The sequence below is a fragment of the Protopterus annectens genome, chromosome 1.part2 (genome assembly GCF_019279795.1).
Source record: "Protopterus annectens isolate FY-2018-M chromosome 1.part2, PAN1.0, whole genome shotgun sequence".
NCBI lineage: Eukaryota > Metazoa > Chordata > Ceratodontiformes > Protopteridae > Protopterus > Protopterus annectens.
The window spans coordinates 206,362,591-206,388,335 of record NC_056727.1 but is presented as its reverse complement, the minus strand read 5'-3'; the positions used below and the strand labels follow the sequence as shown (position 1 = coordinate 206,388,335).

Below are 25,745 nucleotides of genomic sequence, written 5' to 3'. Positions count from 1 at the left end.
AGTATTGTGTTATTAAACTATTAAAGCCTAAAAGGATGTATGCTAATTTCCTTTTTCATATGTTAAGACATAGCAAGTTAGTAATACCTGTTCTAGATATTAAGGCATTTCTGTGATATTTGTCTTATTTTAGATGGTTAATACTGCATTAGTATAAATAATAAAAAGCATTTGCCTTGTCGTATGTCACCCAGTTCATTATATTCCATGATGGTTTTGTTGTAAAATATGGATCTATCTAACTAGTTAAACATTTAAATTTAAATGAGTACTTCTACTCTAATATTTGTTTAAACATCTTTAGATTTTCATCTTTATTTGTCTCTCAGCTTCTTCTGTCATTTGTTTTCCATTCATTTTTCTCACCATGACATTTCAAACCAAAAGAACTCCAGTCCATTTCTTCTATCTTGTCTAAGACTTTATTAGTTGATAGATGAGTCACTGCTATTTCTGTTGAGTCAAATATTTTTCAGCCATCACTGAAGAAGATTTTAATTCTTGCTGGGAAAAGCAGATGTATTTGAGTTGCCTTTTTAAGTTCTTTTATTAGTGGTAAACACTCTTTTCTTTTGACCATCACCCCAAATGAATAATCATTATCAGACTGGATTATGTGCTCTCCAAATTTGATCAGGGAATTAGACCAGGCCAGTTTTTGTATAAGTTCTTTATCTTGAGATGAAAAGAGTTTGACTGTGACTGACCTGGGACTGTTTGTTGTTTTGTTTGATGCAGAGACTGGCTTTAAGGTTCTGGGAGCTCTCTCAGTCCCATAGGAGAGAGCCTCTGATAGCTTTAAAATGTCTGGAAGCCATGTATTAAGAAAGTTCACCATATTACTACCCTCATTTCCTTCTGGTATTCCATAAATCTGGAGATTGTTGCCTCTGGATCTATATTCTAATCTAGATATTCAATTTTGTCAATTAGTGAAAAATGTATATTTAGTGTGTCAATATGTTTTTTATAGTCATAAATTCTGTTTTCTACATCAGTTAATGTTTCTTACATATTTTCTATCTTCAGGTTCTGTTGCTTTGTCAGTTCCTGTAGTTGTTGGATTTGCTTTTTACTATTCTCTTAAGTATCTAGTTTCTTTTTCATTTTGTCAAATTTCAGTGACAAATCCTGCATTGCTGTTAATAATGATTATAAATCCTTCTTAATTGTTTGGTCAGACATAGTATTTTTTGTGAAGCTCATCTTTTCTCTGATCCTGATGCCTTCTCTTAAGGTTTTCAACAGGAATATTCGTAGGAAATGCCAATTTTCTTTTTTATGTAGACTTTTTATACCATTAGTTATGATATTCCAGCAAAGTTGAACTGTCCACGATAGATATGTTTTATTTTTTCCTGTCAGAAGTAGATTTTAAGGACAGAGCTGAAGAAAGATGTTGCCACTCAGTTCACATGCCCCCCAACAAGTTTGCTTCTTGAATGCATCCTCTATCTCTGCTCAAGCTTCTCTGTATGGTTTTCTGGCTGATGAAACTGCTGCTGGTCATGAAACCATTCTTGTATTCATGTAAGCGAGATGAGTAGCATGAATATGCTCTTAGCTCATCACACTAACTCGTAATCTAAATCTGTGTAGGCTGTGTGGGAAACCTACATGGAGTTTATTGAATCCCTGGGTGTTTATTGTGACATACAAACTTGTGTTTAAGACCTGTCATTCGCAAACATTTGATGTGGTGGGATTCAGATTGCAGAGTCCTGAAAAGTGAAAACTGAAAGAGCAAAAAAAATGGACTTGCATTTTTTAAGTCCAAGATTGTCTTTCATGTGAATATTCCTTTTTGTCTGAGGTATGATGATCTCAGAGTTGGTATATAGATGTCTGGGGGCTTTTCTCCGATATCAGGATTGCGGGAGACTTGTCTCCTTGCAAGAAAGAATTTGAAGGAGAAGAATGATGTTATATATCTGCTCTTGTGTATTATCAGTTATTTTTTTCTGTATTTCAGACTCTGCAATCCAAATTTCAACATTTCAGTAGGTTGCCCAAAGAGTCTAATAAATAATACCACTGCAAAGATTTGTTTATGCTGAACAGTTTGTCATTTACATATATGTAGTAGCCTTTATGATTCCAGCGATCTGGGCATTTATTTGAAATGCAAAGACATAACTTGATTTTGTCAAAAAGTTGAGGATTCAACTTTGGAAGCTAAAAGTACAAACTTAAAGAGTTCCATTGGAAAGAATAAGTCAAGTTAGTTATGCTCATTAAAATATATGAGAATATAATTTTAAATGCACTAAAGGTGTCGAAAACATTGTTTTGAAGTGGCATTTAATTACCAAGTTAGGGTATATGAAAAAGAAATCACCTGCAGATCAAGAAAGTGATATTGCATTTATACACAACTCTAGTGAAGTCATATTTAAAACGCTGTGTGCAGCTCAGAAGTCATAACTTGTATTGGAATCTGGGTATAGTGAGTCATAACTTGTATTGGAATCTAGTTATAGTGAAGACATCTTAAGGAGGAATAGCTAAAACAGAGTAGAGTAGTACCAGACTAAAGAACACATGGTAGTAAACTTCACTTTTCTTAGTGGATTCAAGAAGATAATGAACAAATTTTCACATAGATGTACAATAACTACAGAGTATTGTGAAATATCAGATGTTAGCAGATTACTACATGTGAGTAAATATTTCTTCACTGAAAAAGCTTAACTGAGACCTTAAAATAACATTTTTGAGAGTTACAGGTAATGAGATCGACACATGGGGAGCAAAATGAAGAAACAAATGGTGGTGTAACACTAGAGGCTGCTGATAAAGTTGGGATACATGGTTGTACTTAGTTGGCTTGTTCTTATATTTGCTGATTTTGTTTTTCTTTTGACAAACAGCTTTTAATTTTCACAGCTCCACTCATAGTCAGAAGGTAACAGGAGGAAATCTACTATTTAAAGTCATATGAAACCTAATCCCTTTGTATGTCATGAACCTCTATTCATTTGTGAGCTATGTTGAGTAATGCAAGTAGATTGATTCCTTCATATATTATTCACTTCTGAGAAATGTAAAGTAATGTAAGCAAATTAATTTCTTTGGTTAGTTATTTTTTATATTTGCTATTATAATATTAGGTCTTCATTGTGAAGCTAAAATGTATTTTCTGTTTACTACAAATACTTTTAGCTTTTATTTTCCTAGATGTTATGTTTTTGACAGGATCAAGTTTCTGTCAACTATTCATTATGGACTCCATTTTTTTTTAGCTCTTACATGCTCCATAACCCTGTCTCTTAATACTGTACACAGGAATATTCAGGACAGGCCAAAATGCGCACACACACACAGACACAGACTCTGCAATAAACTGCCAAATCTCCTACAGCTCATCCATCTCCACCCATCTGTGATTTTTTTTTTTATTGTCTATTGTCCCTTCAAATAAGATTGTTTCCTTTACTAAAGACAATCAATGGCTGGCACTCTACAAACCCACCCTTTTTCACAACTCAAACACGATCCCATGCATGTCTCTAACCACCACACACATTTCATAGCCTTCTCATTGTATTTCAAAACAAAGGCATCACCATTTTCATTTCATTTTCATTTTCACTCACTTTCTATAAAAGTTTTTAAAACTTCTTTTTTTTTCAAAATATGAATATATGTAGTCCATCTTTTTTGATAAACCTCTCTTTTAACTCTCAACAGGAGTTTTAAAGGATACCCTCGGTCAAGGGGTTAGTTGGTAGAGTGCTATTCGTTTCTGTCAGCTATTGTCCCAATGAATGTTTTGTCTGTGATTTTTCTTGTGATATTATTGCCACATTTAAACTTCTCTGCCATATGTTCATATTTCATCTTCATATAAAAAATATCTACTGATTGAACAAAGCACTTTTATGTCATTCATTCTTTGTGTATTTCAACTCAACAGCTCAACTTGAAGCAAGCCTTGGAACGTTTTATGCTCCCACACAACCACTATCAGATACAACTATATTAGAGTACAGAGACCAAGTTAGCAAATATGCAAGAAGATTTTTCCATCATCTTCTCAGGTGAGTGACAGTTTTGTTTTGTTTTATTTTCCATTCACTTAATGTCGTTGTGTTCTTTAAAGAATCCAGTGCTTCTTGAGAGATCTTTAGTTTCAAGAATCCTTCCCAAAAGAATTATTATGGTTCTGGTAGTATGCTCTTTGTAAAGTAACAACTATCCATTAGAGGAACTCAGAGGCCTAGTTTTTAGCACTTCAGGCCCTTTGTTAGGTCCTCTAGGCACTTCCTTGTACATTCAAATGCTCACATTAGATAGTGCCATGAATGCTTTGCGTAGTCCATTTGAATATTTCAGTTTATTATCTTTCTGCCATAACATGATAATTTTATTGTTGTACCAGATGTCCAGAACAATTTCTTTGAAGTACAGCTCTATGTAAAAGTCCACTAATGTAATGTGGTGTGTCATGAAATGTGCTTATATGTACATTTATAAAATAATGATTGTGTTCGGAACTTTCATTGACTGGGTTCCCAGACAACAGAGTTCGTTTTTGTTCATAAAAGGCACCAAATAAAGACAAGTCTTGGATGTTTCTGGCCTTTGCCAGTTTGTATCAGCCAAATTGTTCATGGTGCTTGCTCTGATGATCTTGTCTCTACTGTTGAATCTTCATGAGTGGACGAATTATTTAGATATAGAACACATTATGATGTGATGGCTTATTTGGATAAGGAAAACATCTATCTGTCTGTCCTCACCTTTTCTGATAGTATCGGAACAGGAGATATAGTAATTCAAAATAAGGTGTTTCCATTTCTACTTTATTTCTCTTTTCTTTGGCCGTTCTGCATCATCAGGAGTTTTCACAAAATGTCTAGCTCCTGCTTTTGCCTTACTAAGGACCAAGGAAATCCATGCATCTGTATTTAGATGACACTTTGATAATGGCAGATTCCTCTATTTCTTTGCACCGACATCATTCAGTTGTAATGACATCTTAAATTTTTCAGAATTTACACTGACCAGATCCAAGACAACCATGTAACCCCCTCAGCAATGCAGGTTCTTGGAAAAAAAACAGGAGGAGGCCAATAAATTAAGATTCCAAGAGCCCTTGTAGAATGATTCTAGCAAAGCCTGTTCTGGACCTGGAGAATAAATCGAGATAGTAGTGCTTTCTAAAAGTGTGTACAGAGGACTATGTTGCATCTCTTGAATACTTCTAGAGTACACTCCTCTCTGGAAAGCCACCAAAAAAGCCAAAGCCCTTGTGGAATGGGCTGTATCCTTGCCTGGAAGTGGCTTATTATGGTGAAGATAATAAAAGGTAATAGCATGAGACAATCAAATGGAAACTGTCTGTTTTAAAACTGGTTGTCTTTTCCTCTAACCTTCATAGGTGACAAACAGCTGATCAGCTTTTTGAAGGTTCATGTTTTGTGTAGGTAGTATCTGAGCTGCCTGTGGACATCCAGAGTGTGAAGGTTCCTCTCTCTCTTGTTCTTTACTTTAGGAAAGAAAACTGGGAGATTAATAGTCTGGTTTAATGCAAGCTCTAAGACTACTTTAGGAAAACAAGGTAGGACTGATTCACCGTAAGAGTTTCTAACTCCGATATTCTCCTAGTAGCTGTTAGAGCAATGGGTAGAACAGTCTCCAAGTTAAGAACCTCCATTAATCCTCATGAGTTGGTTCAGGTAATGAGTAATCTTCTCAAGTACAAAGTTCAGATCCCAAGGGGAAGCTATCTGCTTCCTAGGTGGATGAGTATGTAACACTCCTTTCAAAAACTGTTTAACTTGAGCATTATTAGAAAGTGATGGAGATCGAAGTGCAGGCAAACAGAGATGGCCAACAAATGTACCTTGATAGAGGGATGCAAAAGCCCATTGGAGAGTAATTTACACAAATAATGAAGAATTAGAGGCAGCCAGGCATGAAGAGGATCCTCGTTCTTTTACTGGCACTGAATAAAAAATCTTTTCGCCTTGCGCATACATAATTTTGTAGTAGCACGTTTCTTACCTCCTTTAGTAGCTGCTGCATGTCCACCAAAAAATGTGCCTAAAATGTATCAAAATTCTGTCATCCAGGCAGGTGAATATTATGGTATATTAAACTCCCCCTATATTGCATGAGTAAATCCAGTATATGTGGGAAGCTTGTGGTAATTGTTCTTGGTAAAACTGAGAAGAAGGGAGAAGCACTATTGACTTGGCCAAAAAAGAGTCGCCACCACAATTTGTGGGGAGTCATTCTGAATCATTAGAAAAAACTCTGGATATCAGTGAAAATTGTAGAAAAGTACAGAAAAACATTCCCTTGTTTAGAAATGAGGAAGCATCTGTCTTCTAGGCCTGTTTGCAAGGAGTCCTAGAGCAACATTTCTTTAGTTGTCTGTTCTGAAGGGAGGCAAACAGATCTACTCGAAGTGTTTCCAAAGTGTAATCAATTCTTGGAAGACCCCCAAGATGAAGATTCCATTTATGGGGGTCTGCTGTGGACCCGCTGACGTTGTTTGCAATCAGGTTTCGCACTGACAGAATGCATGAAGCCAGAAGAGTCAATATAAGTTGATGCCTCCCAGCTATGATAGCACGTCTGCAAAGGGGGTAAGATCTGGTCCCCCTGTTTTTTATATCTGTCTACAAGATCCCATAGAGTTTTACTTTTGTTCATTTTGAAAACACTCCACAAGCCACGTCTGAAACATCTCTGGAGAATGGAAGACCTGTATTACAAACTATCAAGTCTACCTATCATCCAATCTCCCTCTATACAAATCCTGAAATGGGATCAGAAAGGACAAAGGGATATAGGTGCTGAGCCCAGACTGACCTGACATACCAATATATTTTCCTCATGTGTAGTTTGGTCAGGAAAACAATGAGAACTATCGATGCCATGTACAGCAGAATCTTGAGAAACACCTTTGCAGAAGAATGATTTTGACTGGAGATACTTAGGAAGAGCAGTTGATATAAGTCTACTATGCCTTCCCATGGCATGGTTCAGCAAACATCCCAAGAAAATCATTCTGTGATAAGAGATGTGAGAATACTTCTGAAAGTTTATTTGAAATGCCAGCTTATGTAGAAGTCTCTGAATAGAGGCTAAAGACTTTTGACAGCTGGAAAAAAAGTCTGAAAAGATGAAATAATCATCCAAATATGGAAAAATATGAATATCTTGAAGTCTGCAGAAAGCAGTTACTTGAGCTAGGCTTTTGTGAATTCCCTTAGTGCTGTGGACAATCCAAAGGGTAAAGCAGAGAACTGATAATTTAAACTCAATAAAGCAAATCTTAAGAAATTCCTGAAGTTCTCTGCAGTGGGGATGTAATCTTAGGCATCCTGCAGACCTAGCTTTACCGGGAAAACTAGTGCGAGACTCAGAAGTACAAGAGACTGAAGAGCTAACAATCTGAACTTGGAAATGTGACAAAAAAAAATTCAGGAAAAAAAAAGATCCAGTACAAGCCTCCAGGATCCTTCTGTTTTGGGAACTAGAAAAATCATAAATTAAAACTTTTGTTTACGAGCTTGGGGGAGACATCTTCTATGACTCCCTGAGACATTGTGTATTGCATGATGAAAGGAATGAGAGAGATCTGGACAAGAGGGAATCCCTTGGAAAGGGAGGAGTAATTCCAATTACTAAGTGCGCCCCCACTGGATTACCCTCAGGAGCCAGCTACATGTATATATGAGAGTCTGAAGTCTCAAGAGACATGTAAAGGTTAGCAGTGAGTGTGTGTGTGTGGGGGGGGGGGTAAGGTTGTATAAAGAAGGTAGATGAGTGGAAGAATACAATTTGTTTCAAGTCTGAAGAACCAAAAAAAAAAAAACATGTCAAGTCTGCATTTACGTGAAAGTCTCAAACCTTGTACATCAGTACCTTTACAGATGTAAGACCAGCTTTAGGTTTTGCTAAGAAGAAAAACAGCTTTGGAAACCAGTCAGACCAATGCAACCCTGAGTACCATGCTCAAAATTACTAATCTCTCCATGTGTCTGTATCTCAATGTAGTCATTGGGGTTGTTGAGACAACAGGCACAGAGATAACATTCAGGTGTTATGCCTAGCTCCATCTATGTGACGTGCTCTCTTTGAAAGATTTACACTTTTTTTTGGTCATACAATAAAGGAGTAATTGATTAGGTGTGGTGGGAAAAGATGGGGAAACATTGGTTGTTGTGAGAGTTAATCTGAGAATCTTCAGAGATCCTTCAATAGGAATAGGAAGAGTTTCATATCCCTTTGTTTAAACAAATCTCAACATCAGCCTTTTGATTCCTCCCCAAATAGGGGCCACCATGGTCGTAGAGGCCCTTTTAATGTATGCCAACCACATGATCTTAGGAGTACAGAGAACCCTTTTCACAGAACATTATTAGCATGTCTGAAGGCATGCCTGACTATCCATCTCTGGAAGTAGTCAACGGGCATTTATTTCAAAACTCTGTTGCATAGATGGCCATCAGATTGGATAACTGATTGTGAAATGTCATATCCAGAGGCTTTACCATACAATTCTTTCAAAATCCACCTCACCAAATGCAGGAGACACTTCAAGGGGTATCCATCATCCTTTAAAAACAGGTCATCCAGAAGGTTCCACCAGACTGGAAAGGGTGAGAAATCTTCTCAAGATTCTTTCTGTTTCCAAAAAAGAAAAAGCTCCTAATGCCAATTTTAGATCTCAGTGGCCTAAGCCAATACATAAAAAGACCCCTTCAGAATGATGATGGTGTCAGTAAATTTGCCTGTCTCAAGGCAAATAACTGGATGTGCTTTATAGACTTTCTATCAGAAGTTACAGTTACAATTCTCACAACATATCACTTTCATCTGACTCTATCTAGATGCAACATCATGCCAGGTGTCTCTCAGCCCAGAGAATTATTGTCTCTCTACCATGCGATTCAAATTCTGTACCATCATCAGTCCCCTCCATCCTTGTTGGTCCTAAAAAATTTGGGTCTTATGGCAGCCTCCATCATTAGGGTCAGATACACCAAATTTCACATAACCATACTTTGATGGATGCTTCCCATGAAATGGTCAAAACTAAAAGACTCTCCTTCAGTCACAATATATTTAATTCAGGCTTACTAGATTCATTTAAACTGGTGGCTGACTTCCCCAGTCATTCATGTAAGATGACCATCTGTAACACCCACGCCATCAGCAGTAGTGACCACTGATGCCACCTCCTTTTGTTAGGGTTGCTTTCTGAGGAGAGGATAGAAGCAGTTAGAGACCTTTCTTCACATCAAAATCCTGTAAATGAGAGTCATTCTCCAAGTATTACAGGAATTTCAGGATCTTTTGCTGCAGGAGTGATACCTATATAATCAGACAATATGTCATTGGTATTGTATGTCAAGCAACAATTAGGTACCAAGCTCTACCCTCTCTGCAGGAAGGCCATAAGGGTATGGTAATGGTTAAGGTAACTTTCTAGTGACAATGCACATTCTTGAGAAAGTCATGTAGGTAGCAGACAGGCTCAGAATCAGCAGGTTTATCGTATTGCCTCACAAGTGGTGCCAAGTCCATTAGTGACTGAAGAGTCCTGATCTGCACTTCATGGTAGTTAACTGTGATGCGAGTCAGAGACATGTAAATTAGCCCATAATGAGTCCTTTTCTCATTGAGGAGAAAGTATCTCTGAATTGCAAATCACTGTGTCATGCGCACTGGGCCTTTGTAAGACCAGAGGTGGGGATGTTAATGAGTCCTTAGGATTTTATATATGTAAACTGATATTATTTGCACATTCTGCATATGACACACTTGTTCCATAATTTTTGCACTCTGTTGTCTACATTTTACCATTTAAACTTTTTTCCTTCCCACCTCTTCTGCCACAGCCATCTTTGTATTTCATCCTTCATCTCCTCATCACTTCTTATTTTTGTTATAAAGTAGCACCTCACATCTTATTTTCCAGTTAAACATATTGCTAAAAAGAAAACTTTATCCAATTTTTCTGTCTCCACCTTACTACCCCCTTTATATTTGCTACACAATACCATATTCATATTTGCTCCTTCAGAATATCTCCATTTATAAGTCACTTTAAACATTACCCAGAATGCCTCTTTTTACAATCCAAAAAGAAATGCTGAAAAGTTTCTCTAGCATTACATGTATTACACCTTCTTTCTTCCATTACTTTATATTTCATATTTCCTTTAACTGGCTATTTATTTAACAGAATTCTTCACAATCCTCCTTGAAACCCTTCAGATCTCTTCTACATTTCTTTTATTGTATTCTTTACATTATTCCTTAATTCTTCCCTGGATAACCAAAAAAAATGCCTCTATTATTTTCTTATACCAGCTTCTTCTGTCTCTTTTTACTTCATTGTCTTAATCTTCCACATTCTCATTTTTCTCATACTCTTCAATATTTTCACTTTCTTGTTTCCTTTTCTTTTCTCTTCTTTCTATCCGTACATCTTCATACTTCCTAGATAATAACAATCCTGTTGTTTGATCATTTTTTATAACCTATATAAATAATTGATGCTATAAATAATGCAAGGTTTATTTTTTGGAGCATGTTTTGCTCCCCTGCTTCATCCTATGGCCTTTTCCCCCCCAGTGTCCACATTCACGCTGGACCTACCAGCTTTCCAGTTTTCTAGTACACTTCCTCCAGTGTAGTTGGGGCTGATCATGGCACCTAATGGTATCCTGAGGGGGGAATGGCCACTACATTTATATCTTAAGCCCTATCACATTGCTCCTCTCACTTATTGCAGTTATGTGGCTGTGTTCGAGGGGCAGACATGCAATGGGGATGTGCAGCATACCACTCTACATCAACAGCCGCATCTCAGCCATGTCCTTTTCTATTTTCTTTCCTGTTCCCTTTCTAATTTTCTTAACCTTCTAACATTCTCTGCTATCTGAATTTCTTCATACATCTTTAATTTACACATTTCTTCTATACCCATAATCTCCTCTTGTCTGTAGTTTATCCATCCACCCTCATCTTCCATCATGTCCATCTTTTTCTTTCATTGCATTGCAGTTCTTTCCACAGAAAAGGTGATACCTCATAGTTTTCCCCTTAAAAAGTCTGCCTAAGCAAAAACATTTTACTTTTTGTTTATTGCATTCATTTAACATTTTCTGTGCTACTTCAAAATCCTTACTTCCAATCTCCAAAAAAATGAAAAAAATCAGTTTTTCTTTGGATTTCTTTCCTCATTTCTTTTATTTTAAGTTGAATGTATTAATTTTTTTATATTGTGTCTTGTATACAACCCTCCAAAGTGTTACATTTCTGTAAAATTGTTTCATTGTATTATTCCATAACACTCTTTTTTCTTTAAACAATTTCTAATTGTTGTATTTAATGTTCATCTTTTATGTGTTCTTTATTCTCCTGTATTACTGCTCATATTGCGCTATGATCCCAAAATGTCTCCTTCCCTCCACCCTTACTTTCTTCATATCGTGAGAACATATGTGGTCTATCTCTACCCATAAATTCCTTCCTTTGTAAGTAAACTTTCCTGTCCTTTCCTAACCTTAGCTTACTTTTCTTTGTTACTTACTTAATTATTTAATATATTGTGAAATTTTTTTATTTCCTTAAATTGCAATTAAAAATTCATATCAATCTGCCAATCCATCCACAGCCCCTTTTACCCATTTTTTGCACAAGGAGTTGGGCTGTCCAATCAACAATGACAATCATCTAAAGCCAGTTGTCAAACTGGCTAGCTAGCCCTATCTCAAAACATCTCATAGTGGTATAATAAGTATATTATATTGTCTCTTAAATTGCATTTTCTTATCACCAACATGCATATGTCCATGCAATGCAATTACTCTGGTAGGTTTCATCATTATATTCCTGTCACATAACATTATTCCTACCATTACATCTCATCATTTTAAATAATATTGCAATTCCAGAACACATCTTTTCCTACAGTGCACACTATTTCTTTCCTTAACATCAGCTCAAAATTCCTCCTTTCACAAATTTCCACATATCTTACATCTAATAAAACAGCAATCACAGGGTACAATTATTCTCTTTCTTCTCCTTACTGCATCCCTTATGGACCTTACTACCCATCTTTCAGATTCACAGTTCTGTTTCCCTTCTTTATCTTTTTCAGTTTTGAAAATAGAAAATGTGATGTTATGTAGTCCAATCACGCCTACATTCTTACCCGTGGGGTTCGGAGCCAAAACTTTTCTAGCTCGAAGTCTTTCTATTGGCTGGGCTAAGATGGTATCCCATGCTGCACTGCTCTACATCCCAGATCTCGTTTGCCGCTTGTGTAGCTCGGACGTGGTCTCGCTCTTGGTTGTGGCTGAGAGAATTTATTGCAAACAAAAAGCTATTTTAATAGCTATTGTTCGTTTTAGTATTATTTTGTGGAAAAGTTGTGTGTGTGTGTGACTGTTTCTGTGGTATCCCACTAGCTGTTCCAACGGTCTAGGCCTGTTTCAGTTAGAGGACCTAGTCTGTCCCCTTGCTTCCCTGTGTTACAAACTTTCGTGTCTAAAACTGTTTAAATTAGAGGTTTTAGTCCTACCACCGCTCTTGTGTGTGTCAGAGGATCGCTCATTAGAGTTTTTTGTTGGTGGTAGTTTTTTCCCGCCCTAAGTGTGGTGTAAGTTGCTGACTGTTTTTTCCAGTTGGTTCTGTACCTGTAATTTTTTGTCTTGGTGATTGGTGGTAGTCGGTTACGATGTCTAAAGATTCTAAGGAACACAAACCCTCGGGCTTTAAGAAATGCTCAAAGTGTGGCTATAAAATGTCCATTACCAGTGGACATTCTGTCTGTGTTTATTGTCTGGGAGCAATCCATCTCCAGGAGTCATGCAGCTTCTCTCATGCATTTAGTCCTAGGGTCCTTCAGGAGAGAAAGAATAAGTTAATTTTGAAGGGACTTCTGAAACCCTCCTTCGAAGAGGGTCTGGAAACTGCTTCCAGCTCTAAAGCTAAAACCATGAAATCAAAAAAGAGGTCTTCGGCTCCTTCAGTCGCCTTGGAGCCACCGGAGAAAATAGCTAAATCAGCTTCGACATCCTCGGCTCCACCGTCCTCGAGGCCGCAGGAAGTGTCATTGGTGATGGAACCGGCGTCGGCTCAAATCATTTTGGAACCTATTAGGAGCCGATTGCCTAGTATTAGGCAAGTATCACCTGAGAGGAAGTCTCAATCTCCCTCCCTGTCTTCCAAATCCTCCAGGACATTATTGGATGTGGACGTCGATAGAGTGATGCAGAGACTCCTTCAGTCGCCGGTCTTGGCAAAATTGTAACCGACTACCACCAATCACACAGTCGGTTCCAGAGCCCATCCTGCAACCTACTTTGATACTTCCTCCTCCGAGTGCATCCAAGCCTTCAGAGCTGGAGTGCTCGGCTCCGTGTGATGTCTCCAGGTCGGTTCCGATGGCCTGTCCTGGCTTATCGGTGCCGAAGTCAGCTCTGACCCCGTTGGCACAGTTCATGGGATTCAGGACTCGGGATTCTTCAGTTGGACCCGAGGGAGAGGCTTTGGGGCATCTCTCGGTTCCTAGTCTCACTCTCGGTGCTTCGGCGCAGAGAAGTCCGACTCCTGTCATGGCGTCGGAGGCTGGTTGCTCCTTGGACTCAGAGGGACCAGCCTTTGAGGCCATGCGGAGTGCGCTGGCCAGATCGTCAGCGACATCATGTGGATCGGTCATTCTGTCCCCTATTACTCCAGTGCGGGTCTCTGATCACCACCTGTCTTCAGACAGTGGAGTCCCAAGGCCTCAGGGTACCCCCATGAGTGGTCCCCAAGTTTCTGAGGGTCCCTCAGAGTGCTTGCCTGAGGAGTCCCCTAGAAAGAAAACGTGCAAGAGGAAGCACATAGACTCCCAGGATGAGTCTCCCACATCAGATACTGACTTTGAGGAATCAGAGAGGTCCCCCAAGTCATGTTTTGTGGATGTTTCTTTCTCTGACATCCTAGAGATCTTGAAACAAAGAGGTAACTGGCCATCCAAAGCCCCCTCCGAGGAGGAGTCGGTCTTCCTGAATACCTTCGGTGCTCAGCCCTCCGCCTCCTGGGTGTCTCCACCCTTTGATGAGCTCCTGGATTTGATTTGTCGAAGGGTGTGGGAGAACCCTGACTTTGTGGAACCAGTCCCCAGGAGACCCAACAAATTTCTGTCTGCTCCCCTGGGTAAGGAGTTTCTTTCAAAGGGAATCCCTGTGGATGCCATGGTGGTGGCAGTGGCCACTCAGAAGGAATTAGCCGAGACTTCTTCCACCGTCCATCCTCTTAACAAGGAGTCTAGTAACATGGACCGGTATGGGAAGTGTACCCTCTCTTCAACAACCTTTACCTTACGGTCACTGAATTATTTATCTCACTTTACATGGCTCCAGAGAGATCTCCTGAAGGAGCTTGGAGATACTCTCATGGGTAACGTTTCTGAGAAGGTGACCCAGACGGTTAACAACCAGATGTCTACCTTCAATTCCATTGTTAACTCCTCCATGAGGCTGATTTCATATGCAGCCGAGGGAGCGAGTAGGGCAGCAAGTTCAGGAGTCGCCCTTAGGAGACAGGCCTGGATGCACCTTTGTCATTTCGCGGAGGCCTTCAAGTCTTCATTCACCGATGCCCCTTTTGATGGTTCCTCTTTGTTCGGAACCAAGGTGAAAGACACCCTCACCAGGTGCGAGCAGGAGGGAAAAACTCTGTCTGCTGTAGGAGTCCATTTTTCCCTTCCCTCTAGGCCTTATCCCAAGGCCCAGAGGGGTGGAAAAATGTGGTTCAAGAAATCACAGAGGTTTTTTTCCCGGTGCACAAGGTGAGCCCCCCCCAGAGGCAGAGGGGGGGTTATTCAGGGAGACGCCACCCTAGAGGCAGAGGAGGCCCCCACAACTCATGAGACCGCAATTCCTTTCGTGGTCCTCCCTACCATCGCTCCTGATGGAAGGCCTGACTGTGCGTTTCCGGATCCAGTCGGGGGTCGAATCTCGTTATACCCGGAGGCCTGGCAAGACATCACCCAGGACCAATGGGTTTTACGAATAATTTCCGGAGGTTATGTCATCCCCTTTTCGTCAGACCCCCCCCAGTCAGGAAAATCCCAGATGTTCCACCCATTCAAAGGGATTACGCAGCTTCAGAAGTTTCAAAGCTGCTAGAAAAAGGTGCCATCCAACATGTCCCCTCAGACCAGATCGGATTAGAAACTTACTCAAGATTCTTTTTGGTGCCGAAAAGAACAGAGGACATGAGACCCATATTAGATCTCAGCCGATTGAACAACCATGTACAAAAGTCCAAGTTCCGAATAGTCACATTGCAGTCTGTTCTCCCATTGTTGGGAAAAGAACTATGGATGTGCTCCATCGACCTCAAGGATGCTTACTACCACATCAAAATGGACAGGGCATCCAGGAGTCACCTACACTTCTGTCTGGGAGCCAGTCATTTTCAATTTCAAGCCCTGCCCTTTGGTCTCACCACAGCCCCCAGAGTGTTCACCAAATGCATGGCAGTGGTGACTGCTCACTTGAGACGTCAAGGATTCCAAGTGTTTCCATATCTGGATGACTGGCTCCTCACTGCCACCACCAGGCATCTACTAATTCAGACCAGGGATGCCACTATAAATCTGTGTTAACAGTTGGATATAACATTGAACTGGGAAAAATCTGCCTTGTTGCCCTTACAGCATGTCACTTTTAGAGGTGCAGAACTAGACACCGTCCTCATGTGGGCATTTCTACCACAGGAAAGAATCAGAGCCCTACAACAACAAGTTCACGCCCTGCTCCCTCTTCAAAGAGTGAAGGCAAGATGGGTTCTCCAACTGTTGGGGACTATGGCCACAACAATTATTTTAGTCCCTCTAGCAAGGTTACGTATGAGACTCCTTCAGTGGCTTCTCTTTGCCCAGTGGTCTCTTCAACGTCTTCCTCTTTCTCACCCTATTCTTTTTACAGACAGGTGCAAACAGGATCTCAGTTGGTGGCTTCAAACCGACAATCTGGACACAGGAAAGCCCTTCGTTTTGGCGCCCACGATTGTCACGGTGACCACGGATGCCTCCCAGATTGGGGGGGGGGGATTATCTAGGCAGGACAGTTCAAGGCATGTGGCAGGAGCACGAGATGCATCTGCATATCAATGTCCTGGAGATGACAGGTGTGCTACTCGTGTTGCATGCACTTCAGAGCTTTCTTCCTCTCGGGACTATTGCAATCCACTCGGACAATATGTCAGTGGTATGGTATCTGAACAAGCAGGGAGGAACCAAGTCTTATCCCCTGTGCAGAGAGGCCATGCGAGTGGGCAGTGGGCAGTGTCTTCCCAACGTTTTCTGGTGGCAACGCACATTCCGGAGAAGTCCAACGTGATCACAGATAGGCTAAGCAGAGCTATTCTGATGCCTTTCGATTGGTCCCTGAACTGTCAAGTTGCGGAACAGATCTTCCGCAGGTGGTGTCAGCCTTGTTGCGACCTTTTTGCCAGCCCTCTCAATGCCAAATGCAGGGGGAGTCACCCAGGGACACTCTAGTCCATGATTGGCCCTCCGGTCTACTATATGCCTTCCCTCCGGTCCCCTTGCTCTCAAAGGTTATTCAGAAAGCGCAATCCTTGGGAAGCAGAATGATTCTGATTGCCCCACACTGGCCTCATCAGATTTGGTTCCCCTTTCTCCATCTCTATCTCGTGGGCGCTTCTTGGATTCTGGACCCACAACCAGACTTACTGACATACTTGTCAGGGCAGCTCCATCCCTCTCTGCGGACTGCAGCCTGGCTACTCCACTTCCGTCATTAGTTAGGCTTCATCATTTCTCACCAGAGGTGGTTCATATTTTATCTTCCTCTCATAAGCCCTCGACCAGGAAGATTTATTCCAGCAAATGGAAGAGATTTTCAATTTGGGCTCATACCCAAAGGATTGACCCTTACATGTCTCCAATTTCATCTGTTTTGGAGTTCTTGTCTATGCTTTCTCACCAGGGCTCAGCGGCCGCCACCATTAAAGTCCAGTTGGTGGCGATTTCTACATTTCATGTCGCAAATGAGCCTAGTTTGATGGCTCATAGGCTCTGCAAGGCTTTCCTGAAGGGCACTGTGTTACGTCGTCCTCCGGTATCGGAACCTGTCATGCCTTGGGATTTAAACTTTGTTCTACAGGCTCTTACTTCATCAATCTTTGAACCTGCGGCTACGTGTGATTTAAAATTCTTGACCTGGAAGACTGTCTTTTTAGTAGCCATCACATCAGCCAGACGCGTTTCAGCGATTCAAGCTCTATCAATCAAACCCCCATACTTGATTTTTGATTAGGACAGGGTTTCTCTTAGACCGAACCCCTCCTTTCTTCCCAAAGTGGTGTCAATCAGTAACCTTAATCAATCCATTAAATTGCCAGTATTTTTTCCCCAGTTCTCAAACAAGGCGGAATTCAAATTCCATCAATTAGATGTACACAGACAACTACATTTTTATCTGCACAGAACGAAAAACCTCAGAAAATCTGATCAGTTGTTTGTTTCCTTTTCGGAAAACAGAATGGGGTCTCCTGTTTCCAAAGTTACTCTGTCCAGGTGGATCTCCAGCTGCATTTCCTTTGTTTATTCCTCAGGGGGTAAAGATTTACCATTTCTGGTGAAGCTCACTCTACTCGGTCTGTATCCACATCTACAGGCTATCAGGCCAGATTGTCTATGGATAATATTTGTGCTGCGGCTACTTGGTCATCTCCTCACACCTTTGTTACTCATTACAAGTTGGATGTGGTATCTAGGGGCAAGTCTTCCTTTGGTTCCACAGTGCTCAGGAGTATTTTTCACTGAACCTCCCAGGATTTAGGTGCTAGGGACGCTGTCCCATGGGTAAGAATGTAGGTCAGATTGGACTACATAACATCAAGAAGTTATGTACTCACCATAACGTTCGATGTATGTAGTCCATCTCGCCTCACATTCGTACTTACACCCCCTCCTTCCCCCTTCCTGGAGGATCTGGAGGTTAGGTCTGGTTTCAGAGCTCCCTTCATTCTTGACTTGTTGTTCCTTTCCTTGGGTGGTGTTATGCATGGAGAATGAGTGCTGGTGTTCACAGCAAACTAGATCTGGGGATGTAGAGCAGTGCAGCATGGGATACCATCTTAGCCCAGTCAATAGAAACACTTCGAGCTAGAAAAGTTTTGGCCGAGTAGGAGCCGACATTTGGCTCCGAACCCCACAGGTAAGAATGTAAGGCGAGATGGACTACATACATCAAACGTTATGGAGAGTACATAACTTCTTGTTTTCTACCAGTACCCTGTTCTCAAAAATGCTAACTTACTTTTTCATAAAGATGGAGGTTTTTTCTTCTTCTTTTTAAAGAGGATTTTTGACCCTTAAAGCATAGCTCTCAACTGTCACTGATTTTGCCTCATATTTTTATCCTGTCACTTGTTTGTAGCCAGGAATATTGCTAGGCTGAAGGGAACAGTTAAAAATAAAATGTACTTTTTTCCTCTTGTTCATCTGTAATTAGAGTGTTGTTTTCATGGCCTGAGGAATGTTGACTTTCGTCTCTTTGAATAAAAAAAAAAAAAAACAGGAAATGCCTCTTGAAATATGGTTGCTCTCCGTATGTGTTGTCTTCTCTTGTGAATGTAACAAGAGAAGATGAAACACTAGCAACTGTCTTTTGAGATGTATTTGCTAACAGACTTATTGACTTGCATATCACTAAGCCACACTGGGGTATAATCAAAAACACACACACACAGACATGGATATATATTGGCAAATGCTATTTGTGGCAGGACTGATGCGATTAATCCTTTATCCGTGAGAATGTTGCTGTAACAATTAATATAACTGATCTAATTACTTGTTTTTCTTCAGGCCAGCAAAAGGGAGATGAGGTCATCTAATGAACACCAGGGGTTGGGGGAAAAACATGGTATACAACTGTTTGCAATGTTATATTATGTTATGTGATAGATGCTATCTTGACTTGTCTTTGTATCCATCTGGAAAATGTATCAATACACCAAACCTCCTGCAGCAAACTATAAAAAAAAATGATAAATGGATAAGATCACCAGGAAAACGTCAAACTCAAATCTTTTATTATGAATCCAGAAGCAGACGTAAACCAAAGATACACATAAAGCAAGAATAAAATCCAGTATCCAAAAGTTATCCAAACGATAAAAATTCCAGTCAGTAAAAATACCAATATTCTTATCATGATAAACACTTTCTTTCTCTTACTGGAAAACTTCATCAGATACTTAAAATTTAATTCAAATCCATTAAATAAGTTCCATAATAACTGGCATAACAGCAAGCCCCCAAGATTATCCAGTCAAAACCTCGCAACAAACACCCAATCAACATTCCTTAAAGGTAGAGTTCAATTTTAAGCAACAATTTAATTGGTTAACTAGTTAACAAATGCATGATATTAGATTGCAAGTCCATTCATTGATTAGGAGCTTCAGTTAATAGGTGTTCGATGAAGAGATATCGCTGATGTGGGATTCAACAAAATGATATAGACCCGAAATGTACTGGCAAATGCTACTGTTGCAGGACTGATGTGATTACACTATTATCCCTGAGAATGTTCCATGACAGTTAAAAGTAGTCTATATACATGCTTTTCTCCAGGCCAGCAACAGGGAGGGGAGATGAGATTATGTGATGAGCACTCAGAACTGGGAAAAAACATGTCATATAATTGTCTACTATGCTATTTTATCTGATAGATAGTTTGATTTGTCTGACTAGTGAATCCAGCTGGAAACCATATCTACTTGAAGGCTGTGTATTAACTTATCCTTAGTTATAGTCAGTATTTCTGTAGTCAGAGTAAGCCAGGAAGCTTAGGTATCTGGAGCATAGATTTTTCTGTAAGAATTCTGTTTTTATTGTCTTTTACTTTCTGTGTGTGTGTGTGTGTGTGTGTGTGTGTGTGTGTGTGTGTGTGTGTGTGTGTGTCAACCTATCTTTATTTTAATTAGTATTTGCAATATTTTCTTTATTGTTTAAGTACAGTTCATTTATTCACCTTTAAGCTGTTCTGGCTAGCAATTAATTTTTACCACATTTATGCATGCATCCTGTTTAATCCTTCCATGCAGTTTGCCTATTTGGACTGGAGCAACTTGTCAGTTCTGCTGTGGCCATTTTGCAGTGCCCTCAGCCTTGATCTCCTAAACTTTGCCCTCCCATAATACCCTACACCCCCAATAACCCCAGATCCTGTTTGCCTCCTTTGGAAGTAATCAGTCCACTCTGCACCTGCTAAGTGCTCTCAGTAATTATTATTATTCAGCTGTATGTTCATCGTATTGATCACTGCTGCAGCAGCCTTAGCTAAGGATAAAACAGTCTTCCAGCTTCCAAAGTTTCAGGTCACCCTTCACACAAGCAAACCATCAGTCACCTCAAGCTGGCTAATAAGACAGATTTGTGTGCCAAGCCCTTCATAGCTGTCCTGCTGTTGAAGAAAGCACTCTTCTGCTGGCTTTCAGGGATCAGTTGTCAGTTTGGGCTGTTCCTTTGCTGGGCAGATATGTTCCTTTTGTGAAAAACTTCCACTTTAAAATAGTTTGTTTTATTATACGTTCCTGTTTAGGAAAGTTATTTTTAAGATAGGAGTTTGTGTTTTAATGGACTGCACGAGACTGTCCTGTACTTTTAAATGAGAACACCTTTTTTACTGTTAGATTAAAAGTTGTATAAAGTAATGGAAAAACATTTTTCTGTGGAGAAATTGTATTTTTTAACTTTTTGGGGCTGGGATAGTGTGCTAAAATGCTTTTTACCATGTGTTTGTGTGAAAAAAGTGACTTTTAAAGACTTTTAATTTTCACCAGCTTTTGCTGCTTGTTTTCCCCAAGAAAGAAACACCATTTTTGGTTTGACCATGGTAAAAAACACCGGTCCCACTGTCAGTCCTTCGAGCCAAGAAAAGAAATATTTAAGCAAACAGCCTTTGGCACAAAAGCAATCTAGCAATTTGCGTCAGCTGCAGGTGCTTAACTTTGCTGTGGCCATTGTTTGTTCCTCAGACCATTAATCTTTTACCCTGATCTCTTTGGTGTAGCACCTCCAGCCACTATGGATCGGGGGTTAGCCACATCCTATGTTGCTGTTGGGCAAAGGAGAGCCACTCTTGTCAGTCCTGGGTGAGGAAACAGGGAAGACTTCCCTGTTTTGTCAGACTGTTGCTGCCATTAATAACACTGTTGGCCCCATTTTCCTATAAAAAAAATAGAAAACTAAGCATGCATCTTCTCCTCCTCAAATTTTCTTAGATGTGAGTAATTTACCAGGTCTGCCTCAGGGTTTAGTTTGGCTATCAATCCTTGTTATAAGGTGGTTTCTGATAAAAGAAAAAGGGATACTTCTTTTACTGAAGATATTCAAAATTTTGAATCTATACAGGAAGGTGATGCTGAAGGGTTTTTACCCTTCAGTGTTCTGGTTCAGACTCAGAAGAGAACTCAGTTTCTGATTTTCATTGTGAGGGTGTCTCTTTTTCTGAGACTATTTCCAGGGAGAACACTGAGGTTTCTCAGTCCCTCAGAAAATATTATGAGCTGTTACAGAAGGAATTACCAGAATCTTCATCTGTTCCTCCAGTTCTGTCAGCTTTGGAGGATGTGCATGTCATTCCCTGTAATTTTCCTGATAGTCAGCCTGCTGCACCTAAAAGGCAGATTAAGGAACTTTATACATTCTATAAGTTTGTATGCATCATCCCAAACCTGACCCAGTAGCTATACATTTAATTAATCCTGCCACTGCTAAATATTTAGTTAATTCCAATCCTACTATTTCTGATAATGATGCGAAGAGTATTGATAAATATGGGGAAAAGTGTATGATTCTGCAACTTTCTTTTTCAGAATTTTTATTTGTCAGGTGTGTAAGTTGAAGTTTATTATGACTAATTGTGAAAATATGAGGAATGTTTAGTCTGCAGTTTCTTCTTGTGAGGGAAAATCTACTTTAAATAATTTAGTTTCTTCCGGTATTCAAGTTACTACTCATTGTTTACGGTGGGTGTATGACTCAGTTGATACTTCTTTCAGGTTTGTGGTCAACGGTACTGTTTTGATGAGGCTTCCCTGTCTGTGTTCTCAGAACCTTCCAGATTATGTAAAATGCAATTTTAAATTCTCCTTTGTACAAAGATTTTGTTTCCTCTGCTGCAGAAGTAATCAAAAATCTTGATGAAAGAGGTAAGTTGATAAAAGGACTCTGAAAGATTTTCCAGTCCTCCTTTTCCAAATTTTCTAATGGATTCTCTAATTCCATATCCAATTTTAACAAAAAACAAAATAAACAGTCTCAACAAAATGCAGGTAAACAGAAGGTTAAGAAGAAATGGCAAAGGCGTTCCAAAAATAATTCAGGACCCCCCAAACAAAGGACAGTCTAACAGGTCTGAATTACTATTTAAGGGACCCCCCCGGCAGCTCCTTCTTTCCTTCCAGAAAGTGTTACTCTTCTATTTTCTTTGGCAACAGATAGTTTTAGACAAATGGATTTCGAAGATCATTAATCAAGGTTAAAGATAGCAATGGGAGAAAATTCCTCCTTTCTAGGGAGGGGGGGGTAATTCTTCATCCACCAGAGTAGACCCTTTTATTTCCAACTCTTTGTAATAGTGCAGACTCTTCATCCTCATTTAAATTTCCTGGTAAGTTTAGATTTAAAAGATACTTATCATCACATCCTTATTCATCCAGACTTCAGGCATTTCTTAAGGTTTTTTGTGCCTGGATCACATTATCAGTTCTCTGCCTTACACCATTATTTATCTACTGCACCAAGAATGTTCACTACCTGCCTTGCTCCAGTTATAGTTAATTGCTGGCTACAGGATATCCATATTTTTCCATATTTAGATGTGTGCAGAATCTTTTTCACAGGGTCAGGAATCTCATTTAGGTGAGAGATCTCTTACATAAGCTGGTATTCCAAGAGAACATTCAAAAGCCTTTTTTGACTCCTTCATACAGGATTGTGTTCCTGAAATGTCAGCTGGGCACCTAAGTTTAAACAGCTTTTCTTCCACAGGAAAAATTAATGTATATCTAGATCTGTTTCTAAGGTTTTATACTCGGACTTCTGTCATTGTGAAGGAATACCTCAGGATTTTGAGCCTCATGGCTTCTGTGATTGTCATGATAACCCTGGCAAGACTCCAAATGAGAAAGATACTGTGGTATTGGAAGTCTCTTTTGTTCCAGCAACATCCTTTTCTTTTCAAATCCCAGTGCTGGGGTTTGTCAGAAGCAAAATGACTTGGTGGAGGCAGCAAATATTCATAAATCCAGGTGTCCCCTTTCTCCCTTCTGTTCAAAAGCAGTCAGTCATCACAGATACATTGGACTTTGCTTGGGGAGCACTTTTTAGGAGGGCTAAAATGTAAGGCATTGGGACACCAAGGACAGGTGTAAGCACATACATGTAAGAGAAATGCTTGCCCTGACTGAGCCACTCAACTCTCTGAGTCATGTTTGGTCCCCAGACTGAGGAAGTAATTTTTGAGGTATATAGTTTGGATCCCTCTGCCTCTTGGGTGGTCCTGCTGGCATACAGTTTTGCAGACTTGGTTGCTAGGATAGCATGGCAGGACCCTGACACTACAGAAGCTATACCTGTAAACAGATAAGATATTGCACCAAATTAAGGATAGGCAGTTCTGGGTAAAAGATCTTCAAGTGGAAATTGATTGTAGTGGCATCCAACAGGAAGGAGTTCATAGATGAGACTTCTTTTGTCCATCCTCCTAATAGAGAATCTAGGATGATAAGCAAGAGTGGGGAAGCAAGCTTATGCCCATTTGGTACCTTTGCTGTGAGGGTGTTAAACGAGTCTATATTACATAATCAAAAAGACACTTCTTAGAATATGTAATCAGTGACCCCTAAACACCAAAATATGAAAGCCGTGAATGGCCAAAACCGTGAAATTTTTCCTAGGAAAAAATTTGCGGGAACATAGAAACAAGACAAACACTTCATGTGCCCCCCCCCCCAACTAAATATACCAACTCTGAGATTGCTCTACGTTGGGGTAAAGGGTAAACTCCGGGAACGGTCATCTGAATTTTTCCCCAGGAAAAAATTTGCGGTTTTGGCCATTCGCGGTTTTCTCATTTTGGTGTTTAGGGGTTGATGATTACATATTCGAAGAAGTGTCTCTTCGATTATGTAATATAGACCCTGTTAAACTACTTCTGTCATGAGAATCACTTCCAAATATACTTGGCACATCAGGCTAAAGCTACTTTGCAACATCTACCTCTACAAGACTGTCAGAAACTTCTAGAGACAATTTTGGGTACAGTGTTGAACATTACAAACCTCTCCATGTGATTGTACCACAATGCTGCTGATGGAGTGGTTAGAGAAACAGTTACAGGGTCCACCATGTGTCATCTCACCTGGCTCTGCTTATATGAATTTGTGGACAGTTTCTAGGCATCTTTCACCAGCAATCCCTTCTGTCAGCACCTCTCTGTTTTGTTATTTTGTGGGAGAGAAAATGTTGAGTTGTAAAAGGGAAGGCAAGATGTCTTCTGTAGCAGTTAGGTTTGAGACCCCTCAGTGACCTTTCCACAAGAATCAGCAGGGCTCAAAATTGATGTGGTTTACAAAACCTCAATATTAGCCTTTTGATTCTACATAAACAGAGGCAGCCACAGCAGAGGAGGTCCCTTCAGTGGACACCAACCAAGAGGACATGGGGGTCCACAGAATTTGGGATTTCCAGGTCCCTTATCTGGAGAACAGAATAGATTCAACAATTCTGAAGGCTTGCCCAAATGCCCACCTCTGGAGACAGATGTGTGGCTGGCCATCACAAAGGACAAATGGATAGGAGAGAGAGAGAAAACAGTCCAGAGGCTATTCCATTACAATCTCCCTCTCCCCTCTTGTCAAACCTTACCACTTCCAGCCTGCCAGTATGAAGGAGAGAGAAAAGAGATTTCTGTCCTCCTTCAAAGAAGAACCATCCAGGAGGTCCCAACAGACCAAAGAAGGTCAGGAAATTATTCCAGATTATTTTTAGTACCCAAGAAAAAACTGGATCACAGGCCATTCTTGGATCTCAGTGACCTAAGCCAGTGTATAAAAATACCCCATTCAGAATGACCAAGATGCAAGAGATTTTTGCCATGTCTAAGGGTGAACAACTGGATGTGCTCATTAGATCTCCAGGATGCTTAATACCACATAAAGATTACAAAGAATCCAGGAGGTACCTGCACATCCAGCTATGAGCTAGCCACTATCACCTACAGTCTCACTACAGGTCCCCAGATATTCACCAAGTGCAAGACAGTGGTCAAAGCCCATGTGCATCTCAGAGAGATACATATTTTCCCCTAGCTGGATTACTGACTCCTCACTGCAGTAAAATTAGTGTCCTTACAGTCAGCCAGAAATTACTTTTTACAGCTCTGCTTATCTTTAGGTATTTGCATCAGTCTTGAAAAAACATGTCTCCAGGCTACACAACATATCAGGTTTATTGGTGGTGGTTGTCCAAATACAAGAAATTGTCTTGTAAGTCTTTCCACAGAAATGGTACACACTATTAGAATGACTAGGCTCCAGCTACTGCAGCAAGATTTTCCTCCAGCAGCATTGACTGTAAAAGCAGTAGGACTCATGGAAGCTTGTCTAGTAATATTCTTTAATGTCTGTTTTCACATGAGGATTCTCTAGTGGTTACTTATTACACAAAAAAT

The 25,745-nt window shown here is 40.1% G+C and overlaps 1 protein-coding gene across 1 annotated transcript in view; it reads left to right on the top strand.

The window, feature by feature from the left end:
- LOC122788613 (WD repeat containing planar cell polarity effector) overlaps positions 1-25,745 on the top strand; it is a 2,136,001-nt gene that overhangs the window by 1,219,074 nt on the left and 891,182 nt on the right. The window contains exon 11 of the mRNA XM_044055516.1: positions 3,917-4,040. Within this exon, the coding sequence (XP_043911451.1) occupies positions 3,917-4,040 (124 nt within the window). The remainder of the gene's footprint in view (positions 1-3,916; positions 4,041-25,745) is intronic.